General features: G+C 47.2%; 1 protein-coding gene across 3 annotated transcripts in view; it reads right to left on the bottom strand.

The window, feature by feature from the left end:
• Positions 1-25,967, bottom strand: part of CLPB (ClpB family mitochondrial disaggregase) — a 188,021-nt gene that overhangs the window by 154,335 nt on the left and 7,719 nt on the right. For all 3 annotated transcript variants that reach the window (XM_020967678.2, XM_020967679.2, XM_078156987.1), the window contains exon 3: positions 1,680-1,766. In XM_020967678.2, the coding sequence (XP_020823337.1) occupies positions 1,680-1,766 (87 nt within the window). The remainder of the gene's footprint in view (positions 1-1,679; positions 1,767-25,967) is intronic.

Here is a 25,967-nt window from a genome sequence, read left to right as displayed (position 1 = left end):
CAAGAAGCTCCTACTCTAACAGGGGAGACAACATGCAAATAACTATGTACAAACAATCTATACAGATGAAATTGGAGATAATCAAGAAAGGCAAGGCACTATAATTAAGAGAGATCGGGAAAGGTTTCCTTTTTTTTTTTTTGACTAGGCAATGGGGTTAAGTGACTTGCCCAGGGCCCCACAGCTAGTAAGTGTTATGTGTCTGAGGCTGGATTTGAACTCAGGTCTCCTCCTGAATTCAGGGCCAGTGCTCTATCCACTGCGCCACCTAGCTGCCCCCCCTCCCCCGAAAAGTTTCCTACAGAAGGTGGGATTTCAGTTAGAACTTGCAGGAAGCCAAGGAAGTCACGAGGTGGAGATGAGGAGGAAGAACATCTCAAGCAGGGGGGCAATGAGGGAAAATGCCTGAAGCTGAGAGATGAGGGTCTTGTAGGAGGAACAGCCAGGAGGCTGGATCGAGCAGTATTATGAGTGGGAGGTGGGGTGGGTGGGGGATGGTGTAAAGTGTAAGAAGACTGGAAAGGCCTTAAATTTTAAAAGGCTTTAAAAATTGCCTACCATCTTACAAGTGCTCAGGACGCGCTCATCTCCACTCTGAGTTTCCTGTACCAAACACGGGCAGTGTGGTATAACGGGAAGAGTCCTCTCTCCCTCTGCCCTCCGGTGTCAGTGTCCTTCCCAAAATGCGATGGCCAGAAGGCAACACAGTGTTCCTGACCCTGAAAGTCCTTCACAAGTTGGCCCCATGCTACCTTTCCAGCCTTATCATACATTTCTGCCTCCCATGCACTGATCTCATTGCTCTCCCTTAATGTGACACCTGTCTCCTGTCTCTGTACCTCTGCACTGCCTGTTCTAAAACATGGAATGCCCTTCTTTCCTCTTCAGACCAGGGAATCCCCAGTTTACTTCAAGACTTAGTTTAAAGACCCCTTCTGCAGAAGGCCTCTCCTGGGTCCTCAGTAACTCCACAGTTTATTTTCAATGTGTTTTGTAGATATCTACAGATGTGCACATTAGCTCCTCTGCTAGAAGTTCCTTGAGGGTAGGGACTGTTTTGCTTTGTCTTTGCACCCCCAGGGTCTATTCCAGTGCCTAGCGCACAGCAGGGGCTTAATAAATGCTTGCTGATTGACTGTGATGAAAATATACTACAAATCCTTTTCCTGACTGAATTCTTACCTAGCCTTTTAAAGCCCAACTTTAAAGGAACTCTCCCTTTTCCAGGAAACCCTTCCTGTTTCTCCACAGGAAGTAACAAGCTCTCCTTCCTCAGGCTTCACAGAGCACCTGTCGTACCTCTCTGATCCACCCATAAGGTTTCATTCTGTTTGAAAGTCAATGAAGCATTCCCCTACCAGACCGCAGTGACTGCGGCTCATCTAAACGTCACAGCCCTCCCCTCCCTCCCCCCAACAGAGGGCTCTGTACACAAGAGGTGCTTCATAAACGTTTGCTGAACCTTAAAGTGTAATAGATCGATGGGAGTTCTTCTTCCTCCCCCCCTCCTCTTCAGCCTGTCCCAGCCCATCCTGACCCTAACAAAGAACAACTGTAGAAGAGGCTTCTTTTTCCCTGCCTCTGCAAAGTCTGGGCAGAGATGTAGGGGGCATGCCAGTTGGGAGGGCTGGGAGGGAAGAGGTGAGTAAGGAGAAAGTAAGGGGGCCCAGAGCTCTTACCTATAGTTTCTGCTGATCGCTGCCACCATGAGGGCTGTCCAGCCCAGCTTGTGCCTGGCGTTCACGTTGGCACCTTCGGACAAGAGCCTAAAGGAGACAGAGAGAGTGTTCTACTGCTGAGCTGCTATTAACATGAGCACACTAAAGAGCAGTCAATCAATCCACCCGCACTTACTAAGCATCTACTTCAGGCCTGCACAACACACCACCCGAGGGCCACACGATATGCAGGCTGATCTACTCTGTGCCAAGCTTGGTGTTAAGTGCTGAGGACACAAGAGACAAAACCAGTCTCTGCCCTAGGGAAGCTTATATTCTCTCAGGAGAAATAACATGTATGCCCATAAGTATAGACAAAATAAACACAAGGTGAGGGGAGGCACAAGAACCCATACAGCATCAGGTGAATTTCCATGCAGGTGATAGCATTTGAACTGAGCACTGTGAAAGAAACTAGGTATCGTGTTCTTAGAAGTGGAAGTGAAAGAGGCAACCTAGGGCTTGGGGGATGGAAATCTCATGTGGCAGTTGAGATGGGTAGAGAGAGGCATTCTAGAGTCTGGTAGCTCAATGTCTTGGGGGGGGGAGAAGGGAGAGGAAGTATTGGGGAAGAAGTTATAGGCACAGATGTAGAACTAGATCAAAGACAAATTTTGCCCAGGAATGGTTTTCACCAACGGCTGGAACCAACACTTGGAAAGGCTGAATGAACTAATTCACACTAATGAGTGAGTGACTACTGAGAGCATCTGGTATTAACCCTCCTAGGGATTATTTATAGGTGGTTGTTGTTGTTTTTTTTTTTAACAGCCAAAGGAATTAAATTAGTGGTATTTAGGGCTATGCCAGAAGGCATAGTTAAGTGAAAGCAAAGGCAGGCTCCCGCTGATTTGGCACGGTAGAAAAGGATAGGTGGGGTGGGGAAGGAGACTTCTGGGATCAAAAGAGGACTACTCTTTAAACAGGCCATCCCTACGTGGGTGACTGCCCCAGAGCTGTTCCTTTTCCCTCCTCCTTTTCTTTACTACTGAACCCACATGTTCCCTAAAAGCTTGAAGATTCTTCAAAACAGATTCTGCAGGCCTCAGTGGTTGGAGGTGAGGGAAGAAGGTTAGGGGGTCATAGGAAGCAATCATGGAAGACGGATCAGAGGGGACTAACTCAAATTATGAGCTGGAGGGGACCTCAGAAAGCATAGGATAACACAACTTAGAAATCAACAAAAAATACTATTTAAAAAAAGGATGAGGAAATCTCATTTTACAGAAGATAAAATTCAGAGTGACTTGTTAAGTGGTTTGTCCAAAGTTACACTACTAGGAGGGAGACTGGAAGCAAACAGACTAGTTAGGTGGTTACTGTAATAAACCTCAATGTATGGCCTCAGTTCCTTCACTTACAAAAGAGAGACCTCTGCCTCCAGGGCTAACGGAGAATAGGAAACACTCAAATTCACCAAACTGGGTCCCCCACAGTTAGTGATGCTCAAATGAGATTTTGGATGTGACTGTGCATTATAATTTTGTAAGGTATGAAGACGATGCTGAATCAACCAACAAGCATTTATTAAATGCCTATTATGTGCCACTGTATTAGGTGCTGGGCACACAAAGACAAAACGAAAGTCTTCGCTCTAGAGAGTCTACGCTCTTCCTGGGTCTGTGGGGCTCACAGCTGTCCTGTTGTTGCTGCTGAGAATCCCAGCACCTCTGAGCTGCCAAGGACGTCCAAGGGCATTTAAGCCAACTGACCAAGAATTCCTTCTAGGTGACCAGGTGCTCACCCAGCCTCAGCCTGAAGATCTCCTACTACTTACCAAGGCAGCCCATTCCACATTGGGACATCTGATAGAGAGTTCTTATCTCCAGTGAACTGAAATGTGCTTCCTTGAAACATCCCTCCATTTCTTTAGTTCCGCTCTCTAAGGCCATGCAAAATAACCCTTGCCCATGCCATCAGGAGACAGTGATCATATTCCACTTCCATGTCCTCCAATCATCCTGACTAGTTCCTAACATTGTATGACTTGTGAGTTACTTGTGCCTTGGAAATCAAGACTGGTTAAAACACTCTCTTCACTGAATGAATGAATAAAATGACATCCAAGAAGCAACATATCACAGCAGAAAGTATAAGTCTTATACTTGGGAGATCTGGGCTAATGTCCTAGCTCTCTAATGCTCAGTATATGACCCTAGGGGAAATCACAACCTTTCTGAGCCTCGGTTTCCACCTCTGTAGAATGAGAATAAATGGTGCTTGCCTAAAAAGGCTGCTGTCATAAAGTCCTTTTTAAAGTTTATAGTGCTAGAGAAATGTCAGCTAGTAACCCTTTTTTCTGGCAGTCATTGAAGCAGTCCCCTACTAGATTGCAGGGATTATGGCTCATCCAAAACTTTACATCCCTCCCATTCTCCAGCCCAACAGAGGAGAGCTTTGTACCCAAGAAGTGCTTCATAAATGTTTGTTGAACCTTAAAGCATAATAAATTAATGAGAGCTCTTCTTCCTCCTCCTCCTCTCATGCCCGTCTGGAAGAAGGGGTGCCTAACAGTTATAATTTCAAGTCTTAGTCCTGTAGCGTCCCGGGACTTCCAGGGATAGGAAAAAACCCTTTCAGAGTGGCTTTGGGAAGACCTGAGACACAGGATTTTACAAAACCAGGCTGATGTTTAGTTATGCTTGTTTGCAAATCAATGCCCAGTGGGGCCCTCCATTTCAAAGCCCCCTGGAAGCTTCAAGCTGAGAGCCAGCTGAAAGGACTGCAGAGGCTGCGGAAAAGGCAAGAGGTCCTCCCTGACTGTTTTCACCATGCACAGTGAATTAATCTCTTTTAAAAAGAGCTATGTTTGTGACAGAGCACGGTGGCTCTGGAAAGGTTAGAATTCCATCATGGAGGAGATGATGAGTGAGAGGCTTAATACAGACTGCCACTCTACAGGGCAACTGGAGAAGCAGCACCTTTCTGCCCATAGGAGCAAGAGCAGGGAACCTATCTGGCCAATGCCTTCAGGCCTGACCTCCCTATGCTGGATCCAGGCCTGGGAAAGGGCCCATAGAAAGAGAGTTCTACTTTGCTGACAAGGCAAGATTCAATTTCCTTTGCTAGCCCTAGTGGTAGTCAAAATCAGTAATTAGCCCCCAAATCTTGTGGCCCTGAGATGGTGTTACGGAAAGAACACTGGGTCTGAAGTCCCTGCTTTGCCAACTCTAGGTCCTTGCCCTCTCTGAGCTGATTTCTCCATCTCCAACAGAGCTTGGATAGGTGACTGAGCATGTTATGATCTCTGACATTCCATGGTCTGTGGTGAAAAGTCATTTGAGGGGCACAAAACTGTCTGCCACAATTTCTAGACTTAGGGAAGGCAGCACTGGCTCTGGTGCCTCTGAAGGGCAGTTAAATGTCGGTTCTGTTCCTTACTAGTGATGTGATCTTGGATAAGGCACTTCAGTCTCTCTTCCCTGGTTTCCTTTTTTGTAAATGAGGGAGTTAGCACTATACTCAGCCCTAGGTCCTATGACCAAATGTCCACTAGATTTGCTGCTACCAGCCTCTCCTGACAGCAAAAGGAGAGAGGCCTGGGCAAAACTGGAAGGGCAGCTTTGGGCCTTTCTGGTGAAGTAGCTCTCCTCACCCTGGAGGTGCCTCCCACGTTTTTTTCCTCATGCTATTTTATTCCTAATCGATAAGGAGCGGTGGGTGAACTTCAATTGCACATTGTTCTGGCCGACTTCTAGGCCCTCAGCTGCATCTGTGGAAGGGGCTGAGGGAGGGGGGCACAAGCCCCATTTCTGTCCCTCCTCCCCAGTGGAAGGGGCCAAGGGCTGGAGGCAGTGAGCCGTGCAGACCAGATCACTATCTGGGCCACTTAGGCCTGGCAGAAGGTGTGTGTTCATAGCAACAACAACTGGGTTAGGTCCCTCTCACCTGTAGGCTGCTGCTAAGACCCAGCTTTGGGTTCATGAGAAAGGAGATGGGGGTGGAAAGGAGGGACTTCAGAGACAGCTCCAGATGGCTGACAAAGGTGTCCTTAAACAAAAATGCTGGCTTCCTGTATGGGCCATCCTCCCCAGAATCTGGGGCACCTTCCTCCATGGCTGGATGGGGCCCCATCCACCTGCTCCTTCACAGATGTGAGGTGTGCCTCCATAAGTCATCTTGCTCTTGTGTGGGTTTTACATTACATACTTGCCTTTCATTCAAGGCCCAGCTTGAGTTCTACCATTTCCTCTTCCAAGAAACTTCCCTGACTGGAGTTTTTCAAAAGGCTCTTTTCAAGGATATAAATGCACCTTATAAACCTCAAAGTGCTATATATTACCATCACAATTTCAGCCCATGGAGTGGCTCCCCTCTTGGTACGCCTACACATGGTACCTTACTACTTAGCACTTCTGTAAAGTGGGGATAACACTTGCACTTTCAGCCTCACAGAGAGGTTAGAGAAAGTCCTTTGCAAACTTTAAAGTACTAGATATGGGGGAAACAGGAGAAGCGGCTTGGCTCCAGGTCACAGAATGAGCAAGTAGCAGAGCTGAGACTAGACTCCAGGCCAGTGGTCTTGCTACCACACCACACTCTTCCTCTGGCTGAGCCCAAGGAGGTATGTGAAAATCACTTTTCGAAGAATTTATTTCTGTCATTCAATATTCAACAAACATTTATTTTGTAGCATCTATGCTATTGCTGGTCTAAGCTGTGGGAGGGAGAGAAAGGTGTACACAAGATCCAGTCTATGTCCCCCAGGGTTCACAGGTAGGGAGGCATGACCTGACCACATGAAGTGACCAGGCTACAATGCAGGATAACATGAAGAGCTATCACAAGGCAGGGGATGATAGCAATACAAAGAAATCCTGAAAGGGCTTCCCGGAGGAAGCAGGCATTCAGCTGGGCCTGGAAGGACTACAGTTGTTCTCTGCCAGTTCCTGAAAGGGTCCTCTCTGGAAACCTACTCAATGGGTGAAGCAGTAGGAAATGGGAAACCCTCAGCTATGGTGCAGTAGAAAGCATGCTAGACAGGGTGTCAGGAGTTTGGGGTCTGTTAGTGACTTGCTGTGTGACGTTGGGCAGTCAGGCCCTGCTCCCATTGTCCTCTCTCTGTAAGATGAGACTGGACTAGATCACCTCTCTGGTCCCCTCCCCAAGAGTCGAAGAAGGTATGCCTGGGAGGAAGGAGAAAGGGGCCGTCTGTCCAGGGAAAGAGCAGCCCTCCCTGGCCTCTGGCCAAGGTAACTTGATCTCCAGCCTGAGTCTGCACATTCACCTTCAGGTCCCTGAAGGAACAAGGTTTTGTGACTCATTGTGAAGTGTCTGGGTCTTACCCAGGCTGACCAGTCAGAGCAGAGAGCTGAGAGCACCACCTACTGGCACAAACACATGCATATCTGCTCCCCAGAAAGGCAGGTTTGGGCTTGGGAGACTAGAATTTATTAGCTACAGATTTCTCACCGGGATAGGAGGAGAGAGTTCCTACTTACTGAAGGGGTCCAAGCATGAAGCAGATGATGCCTGTCAAGGGGACTATGGACGGAAGCTGGACTAAATGGTCTGACATCCCTTTGAGCCCTGGCTACCTACATCCCTGAAGGGGCTGCAATCTGGGGATAGTTTTTCTGGACCTGTGAAAGCTGCTGACTTTAGTGAGCTGCCTCACACAGTGATTAGAGAAAAGTCCTTTGCAAACTTTATAGTACTAGACATGGGGGAAACAGGAGAAGGGACTTGGCTCCAGGTTACAGAATGAGAGACCAGCAGAGCTGAGACTAGACTCCAGGCCAGTGGACTTGCTACCATATCACACTCTTCCTCTGGCTGAGCCCAAGGAGGTATCTGAAAACTGCTTTTTTGAAGAATTTATTTCTGTTATTTAATCATTCAACAAACATTTATTATGTAGCATCTATGCTACTGCTGGGCTAGGCTGTGAGAGGGAGAGAAAGGGGTAGACAAGATCTGGGCCAGACTAAGATGTCTGCAGGTTTGGAATACAGCTACCCATCGGGCTCAGAAAATGCCATGCATTTCTTGGGCTGCTTGGTCTGAAGCTGAAAAATGGGCCTGCTCTATTAGGAAATGAGTGGCTGGCCAAAAGGTGGCAGAATCATGGGATTTGGAACTGGAGGCAACTGAGTCATTTTTCTAATAAAGGAGGGTTGTATTACATGCTCCCTAATCCTCAACCTCAACACAGTGCAGAGGGTTGGAGACCAAACATGGGGCTCAGTCTGCGGTCCAGTCTGGAGTTCAATCCAGGACCAGAGTTAGAAACACAAAACTCTAGCTGGCCTAAATGGGGACCAAACCCACAGTTTTGGTCTCTTACGCAGAATACAACTGGCCAATTAAATACAATGCCCTAACCACTGCACAACCAACCTGGACTTGTCTGAGATTATATACTAAATCATGGCATAAGGAGGCAGCTAAGGGACAAAGACCTTCCCCTGGAGAAGGGCTGGTGCCACTGTCTGCTCTTCACCCCGTCTCTCCTGACTGAGCTTATCAGCCTGCGCGTCTGAGCCACAGCCTAACATTTTGCTCTTTTCTCAAGATTGTTAAGGGTATCCATCTTGTTTGTTCAGCTGGACTAAAAACGCATGATGGCAGGAACCTAATGGCAGGAACCACGGCCCTCTTTCAATAAATTCAACATACCAATCAAGCTCCTACTATGTGCAGAGCACTAAGGAACGGGGAGCTATAAAATCAAATAGCCCCAGGTCGCTGCTCTCAGGAGCTCACAGTCTAGTATGAAGATAAGATACAAACACAGATAACTATGACAGACAATATTATAAGACAGGAGCATTTCAGAAGTGCCAGATGAGGCCTGGGAACACAGCTGGCTTCACTAGAAGCCTGAAAGGACATGGCCGATGTCTTCAAACAGGATGCAATGTCATGGAGGTGGAGAGGGAAGGCTCATTCTATATGGCTCCAGTGAGTAGACCCACCACTGATGAGGAGCAATGAGGAGGCAGATGCCAGTTCAACACAAGGCACAACTATCTAATGATAAGAGCTGGGAACAGGGGAGCAGTAATCTTGCTGTCCCTGGAAGTTCTCGTGCAGGCTGCCGGCTCCTGGCTCCTGTCAGGGAGACTAAACAGGATTCTTGCACCAATGGGGAGTAAACTAAATGTACTTTGCACCCAACCAGCTTTGAGAGTCTGATTCTACTGCTCTAAGATTCTGAGATTATCGGATTCAGTGTCAATTATCACATGATTATTCTAAGATTCTATGCAGACTTATTGTAGAAACGTGACTGGGTGGACTGCATGCTTTTTTTAGCCAGTTCTGTTCAGGTGACCTATTCCCAGCTCTTTTCCAGGATGGGAAAGGCACCTGGGCTGCCCTAATCTACGAGTAACCCTCCTCCTCCTGGGTTTTCTTTGATGGGCTGGGCCTGCACGCTGCGGTGGTAATCCCCAGGGAACAGGACAGCAGGAGGGCCTCTACAGCGCTCCTTCCCCAACAAAAGGACATTCAAAACTAGGCCAGAAGAGGATTCATATGCAGCCTTTCCAAGCCCCCCTCCAATCCACATGAATACCAGATTGAGGAGGCCACTCAGTATCAGCTGCCTGATCCCCCTTCTCCTGCTGTGCTGGTGCTGAAGAAGAAACAGAGCCTTCAATCAATCAATCAATCAATCAACTGGCTGGTCTATACTGGGTACCTCCTCCCCAACCCCCCTACTGTTGGGCTCTGTGCTTGGCCAGGTTGTTAGGAAGAAAAAGCCAGTCAGTGGACAGAGTACTGGATTCAGAACTAGAGAACCTAGGTTTGAACCCAGGTGTTTCTTTGGACAAGTCATTTCCTTTCGCTGGGCCTCATTTTCCTCATCTATTAAATGAGGGCACTGGACTAGATCAAGGGTGGGAACTTGCGGCCTTGAGGCCACACGTGGACCTCTAAGTCCTCAAGTGTGGCCCTTTGACTAAATCTAAACTTCACAGAACAAATTTCAGTCAAAGGGCTGTACCTGAGGCCTTAGAGGGCCACATGTGGCCTTGAGGATGCAGGTTCCCCACACTATGCTGGACTGAGGCTCTAAGAGACAAGGTGCTTGGAGAAGGGAGAAGTCCCTTTGGACTGACCTCATCAGGGAGGTTTCCTGGAGTGGGGTCAAGCTGGGAGCTAAAGGATGGGTGGCATGTAGTTAGGCAGAGGAGAATAAGCCAGTGAGGAATAAGTATGGCTGGAATCAAGGGGGTATGGGAGAGACACAAATGAGGAAGAAAAGGAGGAAGGAGAGAAAAAGAGTGAAGAGACTAATGTCAGAGCAGAGTATATAGTAAAAGAACCAAAAACCAAAACCAAACAACTGCCTTAGTACAGGCAACAGAGAATGTGAAAAAGAGCCAACTGCAGTGAATTGCAACATGAATCGATAGTGACCTGGCAGCCAAAAACAAATGCCATTTTAGACTGGACTGAGAGAGCCCTAGAGCCCATGATGAGAGAGAGCCTTTGGCCTCTGCCCTGGTTCCTCACACGTGGAGGCTTGCAAGGAGTTAGAGGCAGTGTCTGGAGAAGGTGACTGGAAGAAATGCCACACCAGGAACAGCTGAAGGAATGGGGATGCTTAGATTAGAGAAGAGAAGACTGACATGATGGCTGAGTTCAGGTCCCTGAAAGGCTGCCTCAAAAGAAGGACTCAATTTATTTGCTTGGCTACATGGGGTGGAGCCACATTTTGGTTTAATATAAAGAAAATCTCCAAACCATTTTGGCTCTCCCAAGGGGGAAAGTGCTGCCTTTGAGAGCAGTGGGCTTCATCACTTCATCACTTGTGGGCTGTAGGACCACTCACCAGGAACGTTACACTGGGAGATACATGCTCAGCAAAAGGCTGAATGAGATGGCTGCTGAGACTCAGCGACTTGTGTGGTTTTCCTGGGGATCTCGCTGCTATGCAGAACAGAAGAATTTTTGGCTCCCAGAATAACATCTAATCAAAGATGAAGAGAAATAGTCCAAACTTCTGGCAGCTGGCTTGTCCCTCCATGGGTTGATGAGGGCAGGCAAAGAGTCTCCAGCAGGCCAAAGCTGCCTAAGGCCTTCTGCGGCTAGAAGGAGCCATCCCACACAGCAGGTGTCAGGACCTGGACACATCCTGCCCTCGCTTGTGCTGTGAAACCCTCTGATGGACACATGGTGCTCAGAAAGAGTCCTCAGAAAGCCCCATCCTCACCTTTCCTTTCTGGGGTGGATTTGTTTTCAGTAGCAAATGATGAAGGGACCAGATGCTGGGAACCACAGCATGGGTGCTAGCCAGTGTTTTCTCTACCTCGTTCAGTGACCAAGGCAAGTGATTTTCCCCCATCCTCGGCCTCAGCTTCCTATCCATGAAATAATTTAGAACACACAATATCGAATGTCCCTTCCACTTTTGCCATTCTATAGCATTAGACTAAAATTCAGAGAAGCCTGGGGTTGGAGTCTGAGACCTACTGCCAGGACTAGCTGGTTGACTCTGGGAAAGTCTCTTCCCCTTTCTTAGTCTCAGTGAGATGGTCATGATTTAAGCCCTTCCCATCTCACAGGACTGTTGCGAAGTCCTGAGGCGATAACATATGTAAAAGCACTTTGTAACAGAAGTGTCCCTTGTAAATGTGAGTTATTATTTCTGCAGAGCAAAAACTTTGGAGAGCTTTTCCAAGCTGGAAGAACTCTTGGCCAAGTACAATAACAAGCATTTACAGAGCACTTCTCAGGTTTACAAAGTGCTTTACACACACATCCTCTCACTGTGGCCCTCACCACAGCTCTAGAAGGTAGGTGCTATTATTAGCCCCATTGTACAGATGAGGAAACTTATTCAAGTGATTTGCTCAGGGTCACACAGCTAGTAAGTGCCTGAAGAAGGGTCTGAACATAGGTCTTCCTAACTCCAAGTCCCGCTGAGCTGCCCAGGGACGGATGGACTTCGTGTCTGTGCGAAGAACAGCCTAGCTAAGTATGGGGAGGTCCATCAAAGAAGCTTGGCCACAAAAGGATGAATTCTTTTTTAGCCAAAGAAATTAGACCTCATTAGCTCCTCTGGCTTTACAGATCGTCTCTCCACAGATGATTCTCAGATCTATTTGCCCAACTCCGATGTCTCTCTTGAGCTCCAAGCTCACGTTACCAACTCCGTTTTGGACCTTTTGAACTGGATGTGCCCCAGGCATCTCAAACTCAGTGAGTCTAAAACGGAGCTCATCATCTTGTCCTTCAGACTCACTTGTTCTCTGAACCCCTTTATCTGCTGAAGGCATCATCATTCCTTCTAATCACCTCTATTCACAAGTTCAGTCATTCTTGACTCCTCCTCGCTCTTCTCCTTTCCCCCATCTATCCAACAAATCACCAAGTTTTGTCATTTCTGCCTCCATAACACCTCTCCTGTCCATCCCTTTCTTTCTATCCCCAGTCTCCACCCCAGTGCAGGCCCCGATGCTTCTCTCTTGAACTGCGTGTAATAAAAAGCCTCTCTTACCAACAGCCTTATGATTGCTCTCCTTTCCTCATAGCTCTCCCCTTACCAACCCTTCCTCCACAAAGCTGCAAACAGGTCTTGGGACAGTTAGGTGGTGCAGTGGATAAAGCACGGCCCTGGAGTTAGGAGGACCTGAGTTCAAAGCCGGCCTCAGACCCATAACATCCACTAGCGGTGTGAGCCTGAGCAAGTCACTTAACCCCAACTGCCTCACAAAAACAAAACAAAACAAACAAACAAAAAGCACAGGTCTTTTCCGTGTTCCACCACTATTCAAACTCCAGCGGCTCTCTCTTGTCCCGAGGGTAAAACACAAAATCCTCAGTCTGATACTTAAAGCTCTGACTCCAGCAGAGGTTTCCTGCCTTATTACTGATCACTTACTACCCTTCAGGCCTGCTTTAGTCTAGGCAAACTGGCCTTCTCGCTGCTCCTCAAGGCCCCCATCTCCTGCCTTTGTACTTGTACAAAGGTCGGTTTCCCCTACCAAGAACATGCTACCTGTTCACCTGTCATTTGTAGAATCCTCAGTTTCCCTTTAAAGCTCAGCTTAAACACCATCTCCTTTCCTGATCCCCCCCTCTTCTGTCAAGTTATTCGGTATTTATTTTGTATAGGCCTCTACGTGTAGATGTTGGTCTTCCTCAACAGAAAGTAAGCTCCTAGAAGCCAGGGGCTGTTCCATTTGTCTATCACCCCCAGTGCATAGCATAGTGATTGTCATATTTTAGATGCTCAATCTAAGGCTGACTAAGGCTGAAGGAACAGCTACACAGATGAAACTATAGATCCTTCCCCACTCCCTGCTTTGATCTCGACCTGTGATTTCATAGGCACAGATTCAACTCCACTGCAGCTTAAAGTCTCACACAGCTGCCAAGGTCATATGGCTATTACAGGTCACGGGAAGAGCTTGAACCCAAGTCTTCCTGACTCCAAGGCTGCTACACTGCCTCTCTTCTTCTGGAATTAAAAAAATTCTTACTTTCAGGGATAGGAAGAAAGAGAGAGAGAGGGAGAGAAAACACTCTCCAAAGATAAAATCCTCTGAGCTAAACAGATCTAAGGCTGCCTCTACCTCTTCAAACACAGGGTCATTTCTAGTCCATATAAAGAAGTCTTTGGTGCCCACCAGCAAGAATCCAAAGATGTTGGTCCATAGATTTGCCTGCCCTAGTGAAGCTGGTTGCCAAGTAACAGAGGTCCACCGAGATGAACAAGCGAACCACGGTTTAGGGGACAACAATCTCAGGGCTGCTGGCAGCGCTCTGCCAGGTACAGAAAGAGCCCATGCCCAGCCCTCTTCCTGCCTTTTGCCCCAAATGGAGCCTTTCTGTTTTAAAATCATTCTAGGGCTTTGAAAAATTCACACATCTCCCAGCCAAGGGAAGCTTAGGCTCCCACTGCCCAAGTGCCATCATTAATATTTCCTCATCCTTCCTTAATGATAGGACAATCGATAAACAGACAGCCACTCTGCAGGCCCTAGACAGCCAAATGCATTTACCAGCCAGGTTTTTTTTTCTTTTTTTGTAATTAGATAAACTCCCCAGATCGATGTGCAGGACAGTTACCTATGCTGGGAGGAAAGGCAGTCCCACTGGCAGGCCCTCTTCCTGACACCTGGACTGCAGGACCAGGCCAATAACTCTCCTGAAAGCAACAATGGGCTTCTAATCACACCACACTGCAAGCCAGAAACCAGGGTATATTGGATGGGCTTGGAATGAAATGTAATAGATTTTTTTTTTAGGTTTTACTGAGTCATGATATAAATGTGCTTTTTTAGTTTTGTTTCATTTTCCTAATCAACAACCAGTGAACCAGTTTAAAACAGAACCAAGTTATTATGGATGAGGCAGAGAACTGCAGAATAATCAGAAAAGTCAGAGGACCTGGGCTTTCAATCCTGGCTCTGCAATTTACAACACAGGTAACCTTGGAGAAGACATTTAACATCTCTGGGTCTTAGTTACTTCATCTTTAAAAAGAAGGTTTTGATTTACAATCCAGATGCCAGACCAGGGGTTCTTAACCTAGGGCCTATAGAACCTCAATGGGTTCATGGAGTCCATGAACTTGGTTGGGGGAAAAAACTATCTTTCTTTTCATTAACTTCATATAGAAATTTAGCATCTCCCTCAATCAGGAAAGCAGGAACCAAACATTATTCTGAGAAGGGGTGTGTAGGCTTCACCAGACAGTCAAAGGGGTCCATGACACAAAAGAGGTTAAGAACCCCTGAGAGAGACAATTCTTAAGGTCTCTCTCTCTCTCAACTATAAGTTATAAGATGCTAGGGCCTCCAAACTGGCTCAAACTCCTGATCTGAAGTGTAAACGCTTCATTTCTTATCATGGCTTGATTAGAACAACCTAATTCCACATTATAATAAATGGATTCCTTGACTGGAAGATAAAGGCACGGCAATCATTAGGGAGAAAAGTGCAGGCTTGGAGAGTGTGACAAGAGCTGTGAGGCATGTGAGGGAGGTACGAGATTGAGGGTTGGACCACACTGACTGCTTCCTTTTCCTATGAAGCTTCTCTATGAAGCCCCTGGAAAGGGAAGAAGGCCCTTCTCCTCCTCCTTTGGTCGGCTAGCAGCTCCTGCCCACATAAACTGGTAGCGTGTGAGCAGGAAGCCACCAGAAGGCTCCCATAGGCCTGTGGTCTTGGCTGACATGCAGCAGCTAATTCACTGAGCCTGGGGAGGGAATGATGCATGGACAGCTCCACTTCCCCTTCCTAAAGCACTTCAGGTTCATTAAGCACTTTTCCCACAACAAAGATTGCAGGAAAAAAGTAGTATGTTATCTTATTCCCCCCCCTCCCCCCCTCCCCTTTTTTAAAAGAAGACAAAACAATGGCAGAAGTGAAGTGACTTGTTCAGGGTCACGCAGAAAATGTGTTAGAATAAGGACTTGAACCCAGGTCTCCAGACTCCAAGTCTAGGGTTCTTCCCCGTACATGGTGCTCAAACACTTTGGAGAATCTGTGATCTCTTCCATGTGGTTATTCTCTCCCCAACTGTACAGCTGACAACCCACCTACGATGTCTCATCCTGTGCAATTCCTCCTGTCCACCTACCCACAGGAAGCTCTGCCCAACACATCCTGGACCCTCATCTAGGGTCCTTTGGGTATCAGGGCAGCATTCAGGCTCAACTCTCACTACAAGGTGCCAGTCTCTTTGATATCTTTCACACCATTCCCTGAGCTCCAATCTTCAGCAGTGTGCCTCATGAAACAATGTTTTCTGTCTTGCCAACATCTTTCCTTCCATTTAGGTGCAACTTCCTTAGGTCTGGGGCAGCTAGGTGATACAGTGGTTAGGGTGCTGGGCTTGGAGTCAGGAAGACTCATCTTCATGAGTTCAAATCTGCTCTCAGAAGCTTACTAGCTGTGTGACCCTGGACAAGTCATTTAACCCTGTTTGCCTCAGTTTCATCAGCTGTAAAGTGAGCTAAAGAAGGAAATAGCAAACCACTTCAGTATCTTTGCCAAGAAAACCTCAAGTGGGGTCATGAAGAGTCAAACATGACTGAAAAATGACTGAATGACAAATGTCTGGGTCTTCTGGTTTTATTCATAAAATGAATGTCCATGTTTATGTGATTCATTTCCTTCAACATTATCAATTTAACAGTCATCTTGGCAAGGATTTCACATTTGTAGCACCAACATTTAAGATAATCTATGAAGATGATCAAAAACCTGTCACTCTGAGTGCCCTCTTCCCTCAGTGCAGAGGAGGAGGCCACACAGGAGGGGGGGGGGGGGCGGCATTCACGTTCTTCATTGCTTCCTAGGTTGACATGGCTGGCTGCCTGGTGTTGACCCTCTCCATACTTAGCTAGGCTGGTCCTTGGACAGCAGGCACACAAACTCAAGGTCTTTCCAGCTGGGTAGGAGGTACCAGAGCTGGAGCTCCATCAGCATAGTTTTCAAGAAGGGTCATCTCTGTGCCACAATGAGGCAGCAGAGTGGGGCTTCTGTGGAATACATCTCTAATATGAAAAACAGTCACTTTCAGTTAGGGCTTAATGTTTACAAAGTGATTTCCTTGCATTAAACCTGTGAGGTATTATTAGCCCTGTTTTAAATAAAGATGTTGATGTCAAGAGAGATGAAGTGATTTGTCCATGGCCACACATCTAGTAAGTGACAGGGCCAGGGCATGAACCCACTCTCCTGTCTGACCAGCACCTTCTCCACTCTACCATGATGCCCCTTCATTAAGCACATTGATGGTGATGAAGTTGTCTGAGCACTATTATATCAACCAACTAGTATGCACTGGTTGTGTCTTAGATTAGAGACATCTCCACTCCAAATGTTTATATGGACTATTTGTGCCTGACCTGTGGTAGAGCCTTCCAGCTCATACTGGTCTGATGAGCCATAATAGGACACACTGTACCTCGACCCCAACTTAATGATGTCATTTTGTCCATGTGCTCAGTGTTGTGGAGGACACAAGAGAAGGCTCACAGAATGCCAAGCTGAAAGGGACCCTTGGAGGCCATCACATCCAACCCACTCACTTTACAAGCCCCAGAATCTGAATGACTCATCTGAGGTGACCCGGCTGGTCAGTGACACAGCCAGGCCTGGAAGCCAGATTTCCCTGCCTGCTTCCTTCTCTAGTGGTCATTCTGCTGGTATTATCAGCATCCCTGCCCTCAAGCAGATCACTGTGTACTTGGGTAAATGGGAATCATCCCTCATATAACTAGACACAAGGCAGTACAGACATGTTATTAAGCACTCAGTTCTGCGAGGCAGATGCTACAGGCTAGACAGCGGACCTTCCTAGTCAATCACCTGCTAGATTGAGTTCTTAACGCTCAAAGGCAGGAAGCGCTTCTGACATCACAGCCCCATCTAAAAGGACCCAGCAGACATAAAAACAAGGTACCACACCACTTAGGGAGAACATGTGAGGCAACAAGGCTATGGTCTCTTCTCTTACATCTGTTATAGATATACATGTTATAGATAGGCTCAGCTCTAGAAACAACAAAATCAGAGACTCTAAAAACCAAAGAATCTTGATCCTCATTTCAGAGCCAGCAGGCAGCATGGTGGAGGAGAATGAGGATTGCATTCCATTCCTAACCCTGGTCAATACTATTATTATTAGCACATCCCTGGCAAGTCACTTTATCTTTCTGCCTTAGTTTTCATTTCTCATCTGTGAAATGGGGATAAGGATCATTTAGACCAAATACCTTCTAAATAGCATTATTATGAAGAAAATGCTTTGTAAATAGTATAAATGTGTACTATATTTTAACTACAAAATCCCAGAACCAAAGAATCTTTAGAATAAAAGCGTCTCAGGTCTAGACACTAGAGAGGGAAATGGCAAACCACTTGGCATCTTTGCCAAGAAAACCCCAAATGGGGTCACAAAGAGACAGACACAATTGAAATGACACAACATCACCACCACACCTGGAAAGGCCCCTCAAAGGCTGGCTAGCCCTCCTTCCTTTCCAGTGCCAGAATGCTTCCCAATCAAGGATCATCCAGTCTCTGCTTGGACACTCCCCATGACAGGGAGCTCAAGAGCCCCAGCAGATAGTCCATCCCAGTGTGGGACAGCTCAGCTGGAAAATTCTTTCTTATGAGGAGCTGAAATCTGCTCCTCTCTAATTTCTCCTCACTGGTTCTAGGTCTAACTTGTTAGCCACAGAGAAATCAGTTTGCTCTCCCCCTTCCACATCAATAACGTCCTCAATAATGTCCAACAGATGACAAAGAGAATAACCACATATATACACACACACATGTACACTCTGCTGAGAGCAAGCTGTACTAAGGAAGGTAAGATGCACTAATTCAAAAAAGGTTCATCAGGGAGTTGGTGCCTTTGATTTATAAATCGAAGAATTTTATACATAACAAGTCACCTAACTGCTTTCAAAAGGATCTGATTAACATACAACTTTCAGGAGCGTGACTATTATGTTTAGAAGAGCAGCAAACCTGGAGAACCTATGGCAGGCTGGAGGCAGAGGGCAAAGGTGAAGGTATGGGAATCCCACCTACATGATGATGGATAGTAAAGTTCTCAGATATCTGTCTCTTCTACCCTAGTCAGTCTAGAGTTAACCAGCAAGGATTTATTACTGATCTTCTACTCTATGCTGGCCATTGTGCTATGTGCTTGAGATACAAAGATTTGTCTTGTCCTCAAGGAACTTACATTCTAAAAAGTGAGACTACGGGAATATACAAACATATACAAGTTAGCCTTAGCAGAGGGAGGGGAATGAGACACTAGCAGACAGAGAGGCAGGGGCTGGAATGGCCACTGGTGGTTCACCTTGTGGTAGACTCCCAGCTTCTTGGAATAGGCAGCACTTCAGATAGAGGTTATTTGACACCCCCCTTCTCCCCCCCCCCCGGGCAGTGTGACCATAGAGGAGGACATGCTGGACTGAGAGCAGCCTGAACAATAGATGACTGTCCTGGATAGAGGGCAGATGGGCAGGAAACCACTGGATAAATGTCCAGGGACAGGCATGGAAGCTCAGTAATCTGTCTGCATGCTTCAGAATAAAGGCCAGGCTCCTCAAGCCGGAGAGCTCTCTGGCTACAGGAAGCCTCTCAATTGAATCCAGTCCCATCCATGAGCTATTCCAAAAATGCTTACTACATTCAGAGCCTTGTTCTTGGTGCTGAAGCTTCAGGGATTAAAAAAAAAGATACAGGTCCTAACCTTAAGGACTTTATAACTTAATAGAGGGATATGACAGGCACATAAAGAAACATGATTCCAGGTAGCATGTGATGAAGACAAAGAACTGTGAGACACTGTGTGAGGGAGGGATTCCTCAAAGCCGGGGGAGAGGCGGGGCGTCAGGAAAGGTTTCATGGCAGAACCTTGAAGGAGGAGTAGGATGTCAAACACAGAGATATGATAGGACAGCCTGTATGAATGCAGGGAGGGGGGAACGAGCAGGATGAAATTGGGGAACGGCTGGTAATTCAGTGTAGCTGGAACACAGAACAAATGGAGGGGAGTAGTGGGACATAAGGCTACTAAGGCAGGTTGGAGTCAGGTAATGGAAGCTTTTCTGGCCACCCCAGGGCAAGTGGATTTTTACTTCCTCTGGGCTCCTATCGCTCCACTGTGGCACAGAAGTAATAATACAAGTGAGCATCCGCCAGGTCCTTCTAGGTATGGATTTTATCTCAGGGATGGTTATCATTAGGGGTCTTAGAACTATATGCCAGAAATGAAAGGCATCCTGATCTCCCTCCCAGTGCTGGAAAGGACATTCAAGGTACTGAATCACAGAGGGGCTGGAAAGGGACTTTGGAAACAATCTGTTCCAAACTCCTTCATCTTACAGATGAGGAAAGAGGTTTGGAATGTAAATGACTTACTCTAAGGTCAGTGAACTTTTTCAAAGATTTGTATTTTCTTCACTTGTACAGATGAATCCTTCATTTACACAACCTAAAAAGACTGCAAGCCTTCTTAGGAAAGCTTCAAAAGAGGGATGACAAATGAGCAGCTTCTCTGGATTTCTCCAGGTTCATCTCTGGATAACCAGAAAAAATCCTTCCCATCTAGGCAGGGCCCTTGAGAGCTGGTCCCTCTCTTGACATAGAACAGGGTCGCCTTGAGATCATCATGAGATTTTGGAGTAGGATGAGAGCAGAGGGCCTCAAGTCAAGTTAATAGCAGAAGTGTGGTCTTTCTCCCTTACCTGCTGCCTCCCACTTAATCCAATCTAACCTTCTACCTGGTGCTCAGAGGTGGATTGCACCTTCAGTGCAGGACCCTTTCCTTCCCCCACTCTACTCGAAGAATTACGGTTACCACTCTGAAAGATTTAGGGTTCTGCAATACGACTTACAGGACCAATGGGGAAGGTTACCCATCTCCTGAGAGAGAGGTGATGGACTTGGGGTGCAGATTAAGACATGGAGCTTTTGCACATGGCCAATGGGACGATTTGTTTTGCTTGATTATGCATATTTGTTACTAGAATTTTTTCTTTTTCTTTCAATGGGGGAGGGGGAGGTTGGAGGGAGAAAAAAATAAATGCTTGTTAATTGGGGGTGGGGGGAGGAAGGCTCACAGCAATGAAGAATTCTTTCTAGAAGCATCCTGTTCTACCATGAGATAGTTCAGATTGTTAGAATGTGCACCTTTCCTTCATGAACTGAACTACGTCTCCCTGTGACTTTCCCCATTGCTTCTAATTTTTATACCATCTAAGCAAATTGAATGTCTCTTCGTCTCAATACTGAAAGATGGTGATTGTTGTCTGCTGTGGGTCCACCCTCCCTCAAACCTCTTAAAATGATTCTGTTACGGCATGGCTTCACGTTCCTTTCCTATTCGAGGTGCCCTCCTCTGGCAGTACTCTAATCTGTCACTGTCCTTCCTGAAAATGTGGTGCTGGGTCAGACATCTTTGCAGCCCTCGCCAGGCTCGGCACAGGGCCTCGTGTACATGGTAGGAAACGAGTGAAAATCTGACTGATCAACAGAACAGATATACACTAGGAAAGGCAATCTCTCTGTCTCTCTTCATAAACACACCCACACATGCACCAAGTTCAGGAAACCAGGCTCCCTTGATTAGGCAGCATCTGGGCTCCTAAATGACTGGGTTAATCAGTCTAAGAGGCCAGAGCGCACAGTAATCAAGTCTCTTGGGAGCAGGGAAAGGTCTGCTGCTTTGCCTTTCACCTTGGTGCACTCTGAAGGTAACAGGAGCTGAGCTTGAGAGCCTTTCTCCATCTGGGCTATCACCACAGAAACAGCAGAGTTGACTTTCCCATCCTGGCCCCCTCCTATTCTGTCCCCCTAACCCCCCCCCCCACCCTGGGCTGGCCAGATGTGCTTTGTTTTTCTCGGCCATCTCCAGAGTTCTGGGTGAGTGCCTCACTGAGATGCAGCAGCCTCAGCCCCTTAGAGGAGAGCCCGGAGGGCATGTTTGAGTTTGAGCTCAGCCTCCGGGAGCCACCCCCTACCCCTCCCCACAGGTGGGAGCACAGCAACCAGAAGCCGGCACTTTTCCAATGACAATGGCTTCTGTTGGAATGGCTGAAAAGGAGGCTTCTGCCTGGTCTACTGTGTCAGGACAATGTAGGGTAGTGGAAAGATGACTAGAAATGAAGGTGGAAGATGATCTGGGTTCAAGGACTTGTTTTACCACTTACCAGCTGTGTGACCTTAGGTGAGTAACTTTACTTCCCTGGGACTTAGTTTCCCCATCTGTCAAAATGACAGAGTTGGACTAGTTTCCTAAAATTCCTTCCAGCTGTTGGATAACTGGGGGAAGGGACACTGAAGAACATGTCCCATGCAGTCTGGGGCTGTAATTAGGGGGTGAAGATGTTCAAACGGAATAGCAAACATGTTCCCTATCACTTTAGGGCTAATCAATGCCATCTATGCAAGATAAACTAATGCCTCCCTACTTGTATGCAAGGCCCAGAATTCTAGCGAACAAGGCTTAATTTGAACCAGGCTTTAGAGATCATCTAATCCATGCCCACATTTTACAGATGAGAAAACTAAGGCCCAGAGGGGTTAAGTGATCCCACAGCTGATTTTCAGGCTTTGAGACGGAGATAGATAACAGACCTGACAGACAGGTACATACACACAGAAAAAAAATGCAAGGTGGCACAGGCACCTGTCAGTAAACTGAAGAGTAAGAATGGGATAGTAACTGTCTGCCAACTGGCCAATGGATTTTTGGGCAAATCCAGCTCTAAACCTTCTTTGAGTTCAAGAAAATAATTCTTTCTTTCTTTCTTTTTTTTTGGGGGGGAGGAGCAGTCAGGTTTCCTTTTGTAATTTCTTTCTCTGTCACTAATTACCTCTGTCACCCAGAAAGTCATTTGCCATCTCTGGGACTCTGGTCAAGTTGTTATAATGATTTTTTCAATCCACTAGTAAACATTTATTAAACACCTACTGCATGCTAGGCCCTGGGGATTAAAAAAAAGGAGCAATTCCTGCTCTTAAGAGGCTTATTATATTCTATCAAGGAGTTCTATCTATACATTTATAGAATAAACACATACAAATAAACTGAAGGCATTTTGAGAGTGAGGGCCTAGTGATAGGAGAGGCATCTCAGAGGAGAAGAGGGATTCTCTGGAGCAAAGGTGAGGAGGGAGTGCTTTCCACACAGGGGGAGGGACAGTGCAAAGGCATGGAGGCAGAAGATTGCAAGCTGTGTATAAGGAACAGAGAGAAGGGCAATGTGGTTGGACTGTCTAGTTGGGGAAGGAGGGTGACACGTAATAAGTCTGGAAAGATAAGCTGGGACCAGGTCGGAAAGGACTTTAAAAGGCAAATGTAGGAGTTTCAGTTTGATCTGAGAAGCAAGAGGGAGCCAAGGTTGTTTACTAAGAAGAGAACTGAATGGTCAGGTTTGCACTTGAGGAAAATCACTCTGGCAGCTCTGTGGAGGATGGAGTGGTGAGAGATCTGAGTCAGGGAGACCAGGAAGGAGGCCATCACCTTAGTGCAGGGCAGAGGGGATGGGGGCTGAACTAAGGGAAAAAGGAGGCTTCTTGTTTTACAGGAGAGGAAACTGAATCCAACGACAGTCACCAGGTACCTTTCCCTAGGGCATGCAGCCAGCTGGTAGTAGGGCCAAGATTTGAACCCTGGCCTCCTAATTCCCAGTTCAAGGCTCTTTCTCCTATGCCACAGCTGTCTCTTTAGGAGTTTATTTAGTCTGTCAAAGGGGAGAAATTAGGGTATAATATCCGGCTTGGGGTGCTGTGGTTAGAGCGCTGAGCCTGAAGTCAGGATGACCTGCATTCAAATCCCCAGACATTCACTATGTGGTCTTGGGCAAGCCGTTTCACCTTTGTCTGCCTCAGTTTCCTCAACTGTAAAATGGGGATAATAACAGCACCTCCCTGACAGGGGTATCATGATGACTGAATGAAATAATATTTGTAAAGCACTTGGCAAGGCTTAAAATGTTGTTACTATTATTATTAACTGGAAAAGCAACATGAGAGAGTGAACAGAGTGCTGCCCTTGAAGTCAGGAAGGCCTGGGTTCAAATCTGATAACAGATACTGATTAGCCATGTGACCCTGGGCAAGTTACCTTTCTGGGGCCCCACTTCCCTAGTTACAGAATGAGGAGGTAGGTGCTAAGGTCCCTCCTAGCTCTAACTCTATGGCAATTCGAATTCTATTCTAACAACCTAATATGCACAATAGTTCACCTTGACACAGATGTGTCTAGCTTACAAAGCTCTTTTCCCACACTACTGTATCTGAGCTTCACTATATACACCCCTTACAGCCCAGAGAGGGGGGAAGTGAAGACCCTGGGAGAGAAGCAACTGCCCAAGGTCATGTGGCCATGTCTAAACAGCAGGGCTGGGACTTGAATGCCAACCTTCTACCTCTGGGCCTAATGCTTTCTCTCCCATGCCATGCCATGGCAGCAGCCCCCACTTAATGAGTGGGTGGGCCCTTGTGTGCAAGCCTGGGTCCCAGGCTAGGTAACCACATACACCAAAGGCCTTCTTGACAAGAGGAATAAGTAACGGGCCCTCAGTAACGCACACCACAACCTCAGTGGGCTTCAGTTACTGTCTGTAGCCAGACGCTACCCAGAGTTTAAGCAAGTGGTGAGTAGAGGGGAGATACTTAGGGAAGACCAGAACCAGAGGGAAAAGAAAGGAGGCAGGACCCAGGACTGGACCCTGCTACCGCCACCATCATCACCACCACCACCAGCTGCAGGCAGAGCATTAAGTATTCGAAAGCAAGTGAAGGATAACAAGCCCTACTTGTACAAGGCTTCAGGTTGACCAAGGGCCTCTCTCACAGCAGCAGTACAAGGCCTGCTGTGTCCATTTTAGAGATGGGGAGGCTGAGGTTTAGATAAGAGAACTGATTTACTCCCAGATACACAGTTAAGTGGCATGGTGAATACAGCGCTGGGCTTGAAGTCAGAAAGACTCAAGTTCCCCAGTTCAAATCTGGCCTCAGACCCTTATTAACTGTATGACCTCTGGGCAAGTCACTGAACGCTGTTTGCCTCAGTTTCCTCATCTGGAAAGACATGGCTAACCACTCCAGCATCTGGTACCTGGGAGACATAAAGAAGACAGAGCCACTGTCCTTGCCTGCAGAGCAGCAGCAGGAAGGAGACACTGACGAAAAACACTGCTGGACCAGCCTGAGGAGGCACATGACAGGGGAAGGGACCATGTTCAGCCGGAAGCATCAAGGAAAGCTGGCAATGTCGTTTGGGAGCTAAGAAAAACAATGACTATCCCCAAACAGTGGAAGGTATTGTAGGCTAAATATCAAATGAGCTGCAACAGCTCTAAGGGCTTCAAGGGTCCCCTGGAGGTAGGGAGGCATCATTGGGTGAGGGCTTCCTGGAGGAAGTGAGCTTACAGGTGCTCTGAAAGGCCAGGGAAGACTTAATTAGGTAGAGAAGCCATATCTAGCAGGGGGACGGCCTGTATGTTCAGCTCAGCTCTGCACTAGGCACTGCAAGGGAAGGGACAGTTTCAGGATCTTATAGTCTAGATGGGAAAGCAAGACTTATTCAGTGGAAGGAAAACGGGTGGAACAATTAGACAAAACAGTACATGCAGGGGACTCAGGGAACAGAAAACAGGTCCCAGAGGATTTCAGAAAAGTGGAGAAAGCTGTGAGGGCTGGATCAGAGGCTTTAAAGATGAAAGTGGTATTACTAAGTCCAACCCTCATTTTTTGTAAGGAAACTGAGGCTCAGAACTGGAAAGTGACTTGTTTTTGGTACAGCTAGTCGGCAGCAGAGCTGAGATTCTAACTCAAGTCCTCTGATTCCCAAGATGGTGCTTCTGGTAGACTTCCTGGAAGTAGGGCCCTTAAGCTGGACTCTGATGGGTGAGCATTAGTCAGTCAACAAACATTTATTAAGCTCTATGTGCCAGGAACCGTGTTAAGTGTTGGGGATTAAAATACTAACAATCGAGGCAGTCCCTATCCTCAAGGAGATGCATTCTAAAGGAGAAAACAGCACACAGATGAGGAGGGAAGGCCTGGCATCCCAGCTACCAGAAGGTACAAAATGTGCTGGATACACCCAGGGACAGTAAACCCAACCTATCGCTGGTGCTGAGGTTCCAAACTCAATCTGAGGAACGAGCCTGGGGCCTGGTAGTCTGGGTAGGGTTAATAAGAAGTAGCTCTAGGACAAAGGACAAAGGTTCTGAGCAGCAAAAGGTCCTAGGTCTTTTAGGTAGCTTCTTGCCTGGAAGCAGGCCCCTACCTCACTTCCTGGCCACCGGCTCCACACCACGCTGCCTCCACTTTGGCCGAGACCCCTCTACTTCCCCCCAGATCCTGCAGGGCTCTGAGAGGTGGGCTTTCCCCTTACCTTTTCCAGAAGCAGACCGTGACTGCCTCAGGGCACAGCCTGACCACAGACACTGCCCTTCTCACTTCCAGCTCTTCATTTACACGGCAGCCTCCCCCCCCCCCCCCCAATGTAAGCCGCCTTGTTTGCATTTGTATCCACAGCGTTAAGCACAGTGCCTGGCATACAGTAAACACTTAGAAAATGTCCCTTTTTCCTCTCTCTTTCAAATTTGCCCTAAAGAAAGAAGACCTGAAAGGTGGGGATCCTCAAACCAGAGAGAACCCCCCAGCCCCATCACGCTCCTAAAAGACACTTGTTGGTATGGTGCTATGGTACAGAAATCATCCCGCCCTTTCTCAGAAAGATGACATGGAAGATGCGGCCCTGGGCAGCAGGCTGCGTGAAGAGTCTCCCAAATGAGTTGTAAGG

Source organism: Phascolarctos cinereus, unplaced genomic scaffold, assembly GCF_003287225.1.
Source record: "Phascolarctos cinereus isolate Bilbo 61053 unplaced genomic scaffold, phaCin_HiC Scaffold_726;HRSCAF=1367, whole genome shotgun sequence".
NCBI classification, from domain to species: Eukaryota; Metazoa; Chordata; class Mammalia; order Diprotodontia; family Phascolarctidae; genus Phascolarctos; species Phascolarctos cinereus.
This window is presented reverse-complemented; position numbering and strand designations above follow the sequence as displayed.